The sequence below is a fragment of the Hemiscyllium ocellatum genome, chromosome 34, assembly GCF_020745735.1.
Source record: "Hemiscyllium ocellatum isolate sHemOce1 chromosome 34, sHemOce1.pat.X.cur, whole genome shotgun sequence".
In the NCBI taxonomy this organism is placed as follows: domain Eukaryota; kingdom Metazoa; phylum Chordata; class Chondrichthyes; order Orectolobiformes; family Hemiscylliidae; genus Hemiscyllium; species Hemiscyllium ocellatum.
The window spans coordinates 33232070-33245510 of NC_083434.1; the positions used below are offsets into that span (position 1 = coordinate 33232070).

Here is a 13441-nt window from a genome sequence, read left to right on the forward strand (position 1 = left end):
TCGGAAGTGACAATATTTCTGGTGAATAAAGGGAACTATGGAGCTTTGAGGGAGGAGCTGGCCAAAGTTCAATGGTGCAATACCTTAGCAGGGATGACCGTGGAGGAACAATGGCGGATATTTCTGTATATAATGCAGGATCAGTTCATTCCAAAAAGGAAGAAAGATCCTAGGAGGAGGCATGGGTGGCCTTGGCTGACGAGGGAAGTTAAGAAACATATAAAGTTAAAAGAGAAAAAGTATAATATAGCAAAGATAAGTGGGAAAATGGAGGACTAGGAAGCTTTTAAAGAACAGCAGAGGATTACTAAGAAGGAAATACGCAGAGGAAAAATGAAGTACGAAGGTAAACTGGCCAAAAATATAAAGGAGGATAGTAAAAGCTTTTTTAGGTATGTGAAAGGCAAAAAAATGGTAAAGACTAAAATTTGGCCCTTGAAGACAGAAACAGGGGAATATGTTACAGGGAACAAAGAAATGGCAGAAGAATTGAATTGCTACTTCAGATCTGTGGCTGAATTTATTGGGTTGGTTGGTTCGGGCGGCCCGGAGGTGTTCTCTGAAGCGTTCCGCAAGTAAGCGGCCTGGCATCTTCCGCCTGGGAACCCTCCAACCACAAGGTATGAATTCAGATTTCTCCAGTTTCCTCATTTCCCCTCCCCCCACCTTGTCTCAGTCGGTTCCCTCAACTCAGCACCGCCCTCCTAACCTGCAATCTTCTTCCTGACCTCTCCGCCCCCACCCCACTCCGGCCTATCACCCTCACCTTGACCTCCTTCCACCTATCCCACCTCCATCGCCCCTCCCCCTAGTCCCTCCTCCCTACCTTTTATCTTAGCCTGCTTGGCGCTCTCTCTCATTCCTGATGAAGGGCTTATGCTCGAAACGTCGAATTCTCTATTCCTGAGATGCTGCCTGGCCTGCTGTGCTTTGACCAGCAACACATTTGCAGCTACTTCAGATCTGTGTTCACTGGGGAAGACACAAGCAATCTCCCTGAGGTTACAGTGGCTGAAGGACCTGAACTGAAGGGAATTTATATTTGCCAGGAATTGGTGTTGGAGAGACTGTTGGATCTGAAGGTTGATAAGTCCCCGGGGCCTGATCATCTACATCCCAGGGTGTTGAAGGAGGTGGCTTGAGAAATCGTGGATGCGTTGGTGACTATTTTCCAGAGTTCGATAGATTCGGGATCAGTTCCTGTGGATTGGAGAGTAGCTAATGTTGTATCACTTTTTAAGAAAGGTGGAAGAGAGAAAGCAGGAAATTATAGACCAGTTAATCTGACCTCCGTGGTGGGAAAAATGCTGGAGTCTATTATAAAGGATGAAATTACGACACATCTGGATAGTAGTAACAGGATAGGTCAGAGTCAGCATGGATTTATGAAGGGGAAATCATGCTTGACTAATCTATTGGAATTTTTTGAGGATGTAACTCTGAAGGTGGACGAGGGAGATCCAGTAGATGTAGTGCACCTGGACTTTCAGAAAGCTTTTGATAAAGTCCCACACAGGAGGTTAGTGAGTAAACTTAGGGCGCATGGTATTGGGGCAAAGTACTAACCTGGATTGAAAGTTGGTTGGCTGATAGGAAACAAAGAGTAGTGATAAATGGCTCCATTTCGGAATGGCAGGCGGTGACCAGTGGGGTACTGCAGGGATCAGTGCTGGGACCACAGCTTTTTACAATATATGTTAATGATATAGAAGATGGTATTAGTAATAACATTAGCAAATTTGCTGATGATGCTAAGCTGGGTGGCATGGTGAAATGTGAGGAGGATGTTAGGAGATTACAGGGTGACCTGGACAAGTTAGGTGTATGGTCAGATGCATGGCAGATGCAGTTTAATGTGGATAAATATATGGGTTATCCACTTTGGTGGCAAGAACAGGAAAGCAGATTACTACCTAAATGGAATCAGTTTAGGTAAAGGGGTAGTACAAAGAGATCTGGGTGTTCTTGTACACCAGTCAATGAAGGTAAGCATGCAGGTACAGCAGGTAGTGAAGAAGGCTAATAGCATGCTGGCCTTCATAACAAGAGGGATTGAGTATAGAAGCAAAGAAGTTCTTCTGCAGCTGTACAGGGCCCTGGTGAGACCACACCTGGAGTACTGTGTGCAGTTCTGGTCTCCAAATTTGAGCAAAGACATTATGGCTATCGAGGGAGTGCAGCGTAGGTTCACAAGGTCAATTCCTGGAATGGCGGGACTACCTTTATGCTGAAAGACTGGAGCGACTGGCTTGTAGACCCTTGAGTTTAGAAGACTGAGAGGGGATCTGATTGAGACGTATAGGATTATGAAAGGATTGGACACTCTGGAGGCAGGAAACATGTTTCCGCTGATGGGTGAGTGCCAAACCAGAGGACGCAGCTTAAAAATACGGGTTGGACTATTTAGGACAGAGCTAAGGAGAAACTTCTTCACCCAGAGAGTGGTGGCTGTGTGGAATGCTCTGCCTAGTCTCTGGATTCATTTAAGAAAGAGTTGGATAGTGCTCTCAAGGATAGTGGAATCAAGCATTATGGAGATAAGGCAGGAACAGGATACTGATTAAGGATGATCAGCCATGATCATATTGAATGGTGGTGCAGGCTCGAAGGGCAGAATGGCCTACTCCTGCACCTATTGTCTGTTGATGCCATGTGGTTGCAGAGTCCCAAGGCATTCTTCCTCCAGGTGTCGGGTGGTTAGGGTTTGGCGGTGGAGGAGGCCCAGGACCTGCATGTCCTTGGAGTTGGGAGGGGAGCTAAAGTGTTCGGCCAAGGGGCGGTGGGATTGGTTGGTACGGGTGTCTCCAGAGATTTCTCTGAAACAATCTGCAAATTGGCGTTCAGCCTCCATGATTTCGAGGAGATCACATTAGGTGCGACGGATACAATAGATGAAGTGTGTGGAGGTACAGATAAATTTCTGTCAGATGTGGATGGTTCCTTTTGGGGCCTTGGACGGAAGTAAAGGGGGAGGTGCACTTCTTGCGTTGGCAGGGGAAGGTGCCGGGAGTCGGACGTGGGCTGGTGGCGGGGGGGGCGCGTGGATCTGACGAGGGAATCGCTGAGAGAATGGTCTTTCTGAAACCAGATAGGTGTGGGGTGAGAAATTATATCCCTAGTGGTGTGGTCTGTTTGTAGGTAGTGGAAGTGGCGGAGGATGAAGTGATGTAGGCGGAGCGTGATGGGGTGTAAGGTGGGGATCAGGGGGGTTCTATCCTTGTTGCAATTAGAGGGGTGGGGTTCAAGGGAGGAGGTGCAGGAAGTGGAAGAGATGCACTGGAGGGCATCATCAAACACTTGGGGGGGGGGGGGGGGAGGTAATTGCAGTCTTTGAAGAAGGAGGCCATCTGAGATTTCCGGTGGTGGAATTGCTCCTCCTGGGAGCAGATGCGGAGGAGGTGGAGGAATTGGGAATAGGGGGTGGCATTTTTACGGGAGGCAGGGAGGGAGGAGGTGTAGTTCTGGTAACTGTGGGAGTTGGTGGGTTTGTAGTAGATGTCCATGGTTAGTCAGTTGTTGGAGTTGGAGTTGGAGAGCCCAGAAACGGGAGGGAGATGTCCGAGGTGATCCAGGTGAATTTGAGGTCAGGGTGGAAGGTGCTGGTGAATTTGATGAATTGTTCAACCTCCTCGTGGGAGCATGAGGTAGCACCGATACAGTCAACAATATAGCGGAGGAAAAGGTGGGGAATGGTACTGGTGTAGCTGCAGACGATGAACTGTTCCACATACCCAATGACGAGGCACGCACAGCTGGGGCCCATGTGGATGCCCGTGGCTACCCCTTTTGGTTTGGAGGAAGTGGAAGGATTTAAATAGTATTCAGCTCACCTACATATCCCTCTCTCTCTTTACTATTTTCCCTGCCACTATTTCCTTGTCAAAGTACATCCCTGACTTCTTAACAGTCATGATGTGGAGAGGCCAGTGTTGGTCTGGGGTGGACAAAGTTAAAAATCACTCAACCCCAGGTTATAGTCCAGCACTGTTCCTTCATCAGGTAGCTACTGTAGCGCTCCAAAAGCCAGTGTTTCCAAATAAACATGTTGGACTATGACCTGGTGTTGTGTGATTTTTAACCAGATATTTAACAGTGGGACACACATGAAGCTTAGATCTGAAACTGTTTCTTGAGAGGTCACTGCGAGCTGTGGGCTGGTGAACAGATGGTGTGAATTGTGTGTGAGCGGGCACCACACCAGCTGCCAGGTGACATGCAGTAGTGAAGTACAGGCAAGAACAGACACGTGTATAAAATCTGCCTGATGACAGGAACCAGATGAGTAGCTAAAAAGAACCAAAGAATTGCAGATGCTAGAAATCAGAAACAAAAAGAGAAATTGCTGGCAAGACTTTCTGTGGAGAGAAAGCAGAAGTAACATTTTGGGTCCAATTCTAAAGAAGGGTTACTTGTGATAAATATCAAAATAAGGACAATAAAACAATAATCACTTTATCCAGATAAAAAGGAGTCAAACAATATCTGATTGACAAGGACAAGTTGGATGAAAGGATCTATTTCCGTGCTGTATAACTCAATGATTCTCTAATTCTTTTTAATTTCACATATATTGTAATCTAGGAGGTCAGTTAGCTCAGTTGCCTGGACAGCTACTGTGATGTAGTGAGGCCAACGACATAGGTTCATTTTCAGTGCAGGCTAAGGTCACAATGAAGGTCCCACATTCTTGACCTCATCCTTCACCTGAGGTGTGGTGACCCTTAGGTTAAACCACCACCAGTTATCTCTATCTAATGAGAGAATAATTCTCCGGGACTATGGTGACTTTATTATTATAGTAATTTGGATAAAAATACTGCTTATCTCAGTTGTACCTTGAAGCTATAGTCAGTATTCTTTTCAAGTAGGTGCATGGAATAAGTAGGAACCTCTTTTAGAAGCAACTTCCAATTCTTCCACTTTTTCTCGGATTTCCTATCGACCTGCTGTCGCCTTCTTTAAAAACTAGTGCAGCTACTTACTACTCTTCTCCATCATTACCTCATTCTTGAGTTCAACTTGATGCATTTATTTCTTAAGGTGGAATCTTCCCAGCCCTTGAATGGTATGGGCCACAGTGAAAACTTTTGGGAAAAATAGGTGAGGCATCCAGCGAGGACCGTCCTGACATTGAGATTAAAGAAGTCCCATTCTCCAAGCAGGTGTGGAACACAGGATTCTCACATGAGTGGAGAGAGGCCTGTTTGTATGGGTTGTTACTCGGTCTGACCCTCATTAGTATCAAATGTCACCTCCTTAATATGTGGTATTCTCTACTCCAACCTCCCCTCCCCCCACCCTGCCCAGGTAGAAACGAGACACCAAGAATTCCCAATGTGAAAGAGCAGGTCACTGGTAGCTCCAGCTCACCACATGCTTGTTCAGGCCTCCATACTGGACACCTGGTACTAGGTCTCGTGTTGCACAGTCCATGGGGCAACAATGTACTCAGCCCACATTCACTGATCTTAGCATTCAGTACACACCAGCCTCGCTGCATCCACACAACACATGGTTCATATGCTTACAGCACATCTTTTCACTTCACTGCTGCAGTTTGGGGTGCACCACCACTTTCATTATAGTGTTGCTGCCAGGGCATTTGACCCACAGGGACAGGTACCCACCTCCTCATTTGAACTGGGCCATCCGTCAGCGATGCTCACTTGTTCTCTGAACACCTGCTGACTTTGTGCCCACTTCGGTGCTTGCAGCATCTTTGCTTTGTGCTTGGCTGCCTCAGCTAAAGCTTAAAGATTCACCATGTTCTGCCTTGACTTGCCTTTCAATGCAGCTATAAATCCACACTGCTTGCCATGGTTGTTAGTAGTCATCGTTCAAGAGGATTGACTTGTTCCCGTACACCACCATGATGCATCTGAATTGTACCATGTGCCAGCCACATATGCACCAAACACATGCATTGTGCTTTAAACAAACAGCCATGTCTGAAAGCCAAACGGGAGTAATCCCCAGTTAAGTCCAGACAGACACCTTTTCATGCTTGTCACAGTATGTCAAGGGTAGCCTCTGATATCTGTCTAAAGCAATGGGCACAGTGAGTGTTCCCATTCTTGCTTTGAATACCTTTTTCTTCTTCTTATAAATAAAAGCCTTTTGTTCTTCGCGAATTCTTATTGTGCAAAAATATTTCATGTACATAGGTAGGAAATTGTAAATTAGCAAAAAGATGTGTTAAATTTAATTTCCTCCCTGAATTGAAATTTGTTTTTACCTGGGAAATAACCATCCTGTTCTGTTTTATTTCAGACTCTGTGGACGTATCTTCTGCTACTACTGCAGCAATAATTTTGTAATGACAAAGCACAGCGGTAAAAGAGAGAGATGCTGCAGAGCCTGCTACACAGAACATAGTGCTGTGGTTCAAAGACTGAATGATCCTGGATCTTCCAGTACTCCAAACAGCCCTGATGAATCTCCCTCACGTTCAGTTTCAGAAGGACCAGCTAGCAGAAACACAGGTGATGATTACTCAGATGGTTTGGAAGCAAATTATTCCTGTAATCATGGTACAAGTTACAGTGTAGGCATTAATTACCAAAGCCATTCAGACGCACAATAATTCCACAACTAATTATTAATGTAATAGGTGCTAATTACAGAGTAAGTTCCTGGTCCTGTAGTACATGATTGAATTACACACACAAACCTAACTCCATTGATTTGAGCATATAACCTAGGCCAAACGGGATCTTGTGATGCACTGATAGTGTCCCTACCAGAAAGCCTGTATTCAACTCTCACCTTCCTTAAGGGTATACAATAGCACTGCTGAATACAGTCACACAGCATGGAAGCAGACATCATGGTCCAACTCGTCAGTGCCGACCAGTTTTCCCGAATTAAATTCATCCCACTTGCCTGTGTTTGGCCCATGTCCTCTAATCCTTTCCTATTCATGTACCTGCCCAAATGTCTTTTAAATAATGTAATTGTACCTACATCTACGACTTCCTCTGGCAGGTTGTTACACATACAAGCCACCCTCTGTAGGCCACATTTGCCCTATAGATTCTTTTTAAATCTTTCTCCTCTCAGCTTAAAAATACCTTCTATAGGTTGATTAAACTAATTATAATCGAGGATGACATTCCAGTACTGAGGGAGTGCATCACTATCGTGGATGCAGTCTTTCAAATAAGAAGTCCGCTGGTTGTAAAAGATCTTACAGTAAGGTTACAAAACAATTATCTTACTGTTCTAGCCAACATTTGTACTTCAACAATGCAAAACCGAAAGTATTGAAGGAAGTCAGCGGCATTTGTGGAGAGAGAAACAGTGTTAAAGTTTCAAGTCCGATACGACTTCTTCATACATTTTTTTTAATCTTGAAACTGTAACTGTTTCCCTCTCACAGACCTGTTATGTTTCTTCAACATTTTCTGTTTCAAACCTGCACCATCTGCAGTATTTTGGTTTTATTTCACTCAATGATAGCTCAAACGAAAGGATTAAAACATAGAAATGGGTTACGTAAGCAAGGCTTGATGCCCCTCAAATATAGGAGAGATGTTGGGAGATGATCTACTTGAGCTGTATAAGATGTTTTGAGTATCTAGCAAGCAACAATTTCTTCTGATGGGAAGGTCCAAAACAAGGGGACGTATCCTTAACATTGTTTATCGTGATGTCAGGAAGCATCCTTCCTTGTAAGGAGTATTGAAAATCTGGAACTCCCACTAAGCACCATTATGACAAGCCAGTTGAAAATTTTACAACTGAGTTTAATTGATGTACCATAACCATTAAAGTCCAAGTGTGGCTGCTAAATGTTACTGCTGTTTGTAGAACCTTACAAAGAGCATCAGGTGTCTTATCTAGGTTATTTTCATTGCTAAGCTAAACCACAGCATCCAAACACTAGACACAAGTCCAAAGCCTAATTTTTTTTAAAAATCAGCTATACTGCATTCCCTCAGCATTGCATTTCAGTGTTATTCTGAATTATGTGCTGAAGTACCTTTTGGAGAGGAGCTGGGGGAAGCAGGATCAGCTTTCTTATTTATCACAACCTTCCTCGAAGAATAAGTGTTGGTAGTATCAGGGTTTGCAGGCTGGTTATAGCCTGACAGGATTCACAGTGATCTCTCCTCCCATACCTAAATACTTGCAAGAGGGTGGTTAGATCTGGACAGCATTTGGAATTTTTATTATTTATTTGATGGATGTGGGCAACGCTGGCAGCATTTAATGTCCATCCCCAATTGGACAGAGGGCGGTTCAGAGTCAACCACTTTGCTATAAGTTTGGATTTACATTTAGACCAATTTTCATTCTGGGAACTGGGTTGGGTGAACATGAGGAGAAAGTGTTAGATGCACGGGGAGAAGCAGGAAAGAAGTAGGCGAGGTTGAGTGTGAAGAAGGTGAAAGTAAAAGTTTAAGTGAAAGACAGAATGGTATGGGGTGGGTCCCCAATTTATGAATGTCCGACTTGCAAATGTTGGTACTTGATGAATGGGACACCTTACAGGATGTATGAATATGAATTTTAAAAATCTGACATTTCCTCATTCTTAAGAATAGCTGTTCACAAACCAGGGACTGTATGTACTCCCAAACCTCTATAAACAGTTAAGTGTGGAATAGAGTTGGGTGAGTCATGGATTTCCTGATGAAGGGCTTATGCCCGAAACGTCGAATTTCCTATTCCTTGGATGCTGCCTAACCTGCTGTGCTTTAACCAGCAACACATTTTCAGCTGTGATCTCCAGCATCTGCAGACCTCATATTTTTTACCCTGAGTCATGGAATTGCAAGAAACAAGGAAAGTGTTTTATGAAACAGGTTGAGAGAGAAGTAAGAAAGATGGAGGTGAGATGATTATGTGAAAGCGGAGAATGTTTCAGAGGGAAAGGGGACTGGTTGACAGGAGGGAGGAAGGTTGAGAGTGCAATTTGCTCATTTTTTAAAAAAAAATCTATGTAAATAGTTGTTTGGTTGTGTGGAACTTGAGCATTACTCAAAAAATACACTTTGTTGAAGCATTTTAATCTTGCACTCATCGGAACAATTCACAAGAAATATCAATGTAAAAGAAAAATAACGTTTTATACTAAATGATAGGAGAGTACTGATTATTTGGCAAGAGAACTTTGGTTTGTAGAGGTATTGCCATGGAGAATGTGCAGGGCATGTGCAAAGAATTACTCTGATAATTTAGGATTTTCTGTTGGGTGCAGTGTAGTGAACTTGCATCTACTGGGAATTGCATATTAATATTCAGGCCCATGCACTTAGCAGTCAGAAAGAATGTATGTATATTGTGCCTTTTTCTTTGCAACAAAATAGGTGATAATCATTCTCTGGGTCAATTCTCAAGGTAATGCCTTGACCAGTCAGTCACCCTGCCTGATTTGAAATTTTAAGAAAGCTTTGCAGTTAACCATTAATATCACCAAACTGATGCATTCTCCTTGGCAACACTCCTACCAATCAGAGTCCAGTTGCCAACCAGTGAGAATCACTTGCCAACCAATCAGCACTCTCCTCTCATATACTATGAATATTTCTTATTTGCATTTATATTTCCTGCAGATTGCCCTGATACAAGTTGAAAGGTGTTGAGAAAATGTCATTTCCAGCACCACTCAATTTCTGATTTGCTCAACAGTGACATATATTCCCAACTTAGACCATTTAACCTTTAGCACACAACTTATCTAACTTGCTGAGCTGACTAATATTTTAAAAAACTCGCAACTGCACACACTTCCTCTGTCAACTTTGTTCACTGTAAATTGTTATGACTACACTTACTGTGGTTCTTGCCTAGTTAGTAAACTTAATATAAAAATGGACTGGTATAGAATATCAGTTTTTATCTCTCAGATCCTCAATCTGTACTGCAGATTTGCAGTACTGCAGCTTACAATGTTCAAACCCACAGGTCAACTGCATTGCTTTTGAAAATAGTTTGCACATTTTCTTTAACTTTAGATGACATAAAACTGAAGCATTGTATCAAAATAAACATGGAATCTATGTTTTGAAAATAGAAACTGAATTATGTCTTTGTATCCTGATCTGGATATCTACTGACTGCCCATTCTGCTTTTGTCTCAAGATGTTGTTTACCATGAATTCCTTTATACAATGTCTGTGTCTCTGGTTAATGACATATATATATATATTTCAGAAGGTTGTGCCATAATCCATATTGTCATAACCTTTCCCTGTGAAATCCCTTTTTCTGCAGGTGGATCTGTGTGATCTGGAACATCTACTTGGATGTACCTCTCAGCCAATTCCAAATCTCACTGTTAAATTCTAGTAACTTGTGTGCAAGTATCCATGTCATTTTCAGCACAACTTGCAGACTTAGCAATCATGGGGTGTTCTAAAATTTAAATTCCCTCTTCAGAGCCTTTAACATTTCTGAAAACTAAAAAGGAACTAAGATTTCTCATCCCCTGCATGGGTTAGGTGTAGATAGATTGAAATACTGCATGTCACTTATTTGAGATATAATACACTGTCCCACTTGTGTACTGCCTGCTTCACCAATACCCAACTTAGGTATTTTATGCATACTGGCATTTTTGTAATTGCAAGTATACACTTATAGCTAATCCATATTTCCTCCAACACTGGAAAATATGTTGAGATAAAATTAAGTGTACATGTAAAGTAACGGGTGTTAACCCTTTATTCTCAGACTGTTTACTAATTTTGGAGTGATGACACATGCCTCCAGTTGAACATGGTTGCATGATCTCTCCCTCTTCCTAACATTTCCCGGGTCCCCATGGTTCTACTGGATGCTAGGATCACTATCCAGTTGACAGAAGCCTAGGACTGTTCAGAAATAAAAGTTGTTACTACTTTCTCCAATGATACCAATTCTTGCAATTCTCTGTCTTCATTGCTGACCGAGCTTGAATTAGCAGCTCAGCTCCTGTTTCTTGTGACATTTGTAAGATTTTGTCAATTATTGTTTAGGAACTATCCACACCGTAGTATTATGATAAACAATATTGTATTACTGTCGTGTGGAAGGCTCCCGCAAGAATTTGGAAAGTAAGATTGCAACAAATAACTCCAGGATTTTAGGCATTGGAATCCCAATTTTTAATGATTAGAGGGTGAAGGCCTGTATTAAAAGAATCAGTGATAACTATGACGTAAAGGGCAATTCTGTATTCCAGGAGTGAGATGGCGAAAATCTGAGATTAGATTAGATTACTGACAGTGTGGAAACAGGCCCTTCAGCCCAACAAGTCCACACCGACCCTCCGAAGAGCAACCCACCTGGACCCATTCCCCTACATTTACCCGTTCACCTAACACTACAGGCAATTTAACATGGCCAATTCACCTAACCTGCACATCTTTGGACTGAGAAAACCCACGCAGACACAGGGAGAATGTGCAAACTCCACACAGACAATTGTGTAAGGCAGGAATTGAACCCGGGTCTCTGGCGCTGTGAGGCAGCAGTGCTAACTGCTGTGCCACCGTGCCGCTCCAGATGTAGAATCACACTTTTACTCTTCTTGGCTGTAGGAGGAAGACAAAAAACATAATTTGCCCTGAATCCGCTTTCTGTAATAGTCACTTAATAGGTCAACCATAATAGTTGCTCACTCAGCTGTATTTAAAATTGCAGCCAGTGGCTGATGTTATCTGCACACTCAGAGCTGCATACTTAAAAGATGGATTGTGCTAAATTTAGGCAGGTGTCCTTTTTGCATTATTCAGAAAGGCAGGCGAAATAAGATCAAGGAGAATTTGGGTTGTAGCAAAGCAAAACTTTATGGGAAGGAGAGAGGATGGAATCAACAACTACGGTCTATGTTGAACAAGAAAAGGTCTTACTTTCAAAAACTAGGCAGTAAATTTAAAAAGCTGGATTTAGTGGGTGTTAATTTTCAGATTACCACCAAAGGTATTTTCTAATTGTAACAAGGCTAAAGAGATCACAAAATGAATGTGTACTTAAAAGACTGGTGTTTGAAAGAGGGATGCCATTCTGTTGGTCAGTGACATCAATAAAGACAGAAGGAGCTGTATTAATGGATTGAGCTGTACCTGAACTGGAGTGGGACAAATATCCTAGCAGAAAGGATAAGTAGGACTATGGGAAGAACTTTAAGCTACAATGAAATCTGTAACATGAGAAGCCCCTTTACCCAGCATCCACAGCAGCAGAGAAACCCTTCAAATCCATGTACAATCAACCTCAGAAATCAGGGGAGGTTAGTCAACATGTGTGGAGAGAGAAAGAGGTAATGTGTTACTTTTTGAACTGGAGGCCTATAACCAGTGGTCTCCTGCAAGGATTATTGCTGGGTCTTTGTCATTTTATATAAGTTATTTGGATGTGAATATAGGAGGTACGGTTAGTACATTTACAGATGACATCAAAATTGGAGGTGTCATGGACAGCAAGGAAAGTTACCTCAGAGTAGAACAGGATCTTAATCCCATGGGCAAATGGAACGAAGAGTGGCAGATGGAGTTTAATTTAAATAAATGTGAGGTGCTCCATTTTCATCAGGCAAATCAGGGCAGAACTTATACACTTAACGCTAAGGTCCTGGGGAGTGTTGCCAAACAAAGAGACCTTGGGGTGCAGGTTCATACATGAATGAAGCGTGATGCTCACTTTAGGTTTAGACTTTGGGGTCGCTTTATCAGTCTGTTGTACTTCCCATCAGCCTTCCTGCCCTCTAAGATAGCTTACTTTCTCAGAGAGGGTCTATTCAACTGCTCCCTGACCATTGCCATCCACTGCCAGAGATCCGAGCACAATAGTTTGAGCTCCTCTGCTCCCTGCCTTCTCTCACCGCTGATGCCTGCTGCTGGAACTTCTGTTACGTTGTGCAGGGCAAGTTATGCCTGAATGTAATCTCAGGAATGATCTGCAGACCATGGTGGGTGTGCAATTTTGATTCACCAGAATGATATTGGGGAAGTGTTAATTTCAGAGGACAGAGTGTGTTGACAAGATTTGTATTCCCTGGAATCTGTAAGATAAAGAATGATCTAATTGAAGTGTTTAAAATTCAAGAACTGTTTAATAGAATAGAGTAAGTTCAGAGAAATTGTTTTCTTTCATGCCCAGAGGTGACTACCAGTGATGTTGTCAATCTTGTCAAGTATAGTACTCATGGTTTACATCTGTACTGCCAACTAGTTACCAACTTCCACTGTGAAAGCTTGTATCAATTGTTCAAGCCTATTGATGTCATCTTTGAGCAAGGTTGAGATTTTAAATTCAGGCAAAAGTGTTGAAAGATGCAAATGTACGAAATCTGTGGTTTCATTGGGATTCACTATTGAAGCTGCTGTGTTTCTTTGCTTCCCCTTAGTGTGACTGGCTCAGTATGCCCATTTGATGACAGTTTGCCACCTAGGTAGAAAACATCATCCATTGTTATTTTCTCCACAGGGAATGAATTGCTTAGAACTTTTCTTTT

The 13441-nt window shown here is 42.6% G+C and overlaps 1 protein-coding gene across 4 annotated transcripts in view; it reads left to right on the plus strand.

The window, feature by feature from the left end:
• The window catches only part of fyco1a (FYVE and coiled-coil domain autophagy adaptor 1a), a 184700-nt gene that overhangs the window by 62323 nt on the left and 108936 nt on the right, over window positions 1–13441 (plus strand). For 3 of the 4 annotated variants that reach the window (XM_060850197.1, XM_060850196.1, XM_060850198.1), the window contains one exon: window positions 6271–6482. In XM_060850197.1, coding sequence (XP_060706180.1) covers window positions 6271–6482 — 212 coding nt within the window. Of the gene's footprint in view, window positions 1–6270; window positions 6483–13441 lie in introns of those variants that run through there. The other variant, XM_060850199.1, reaches the window with a different exon arrangement.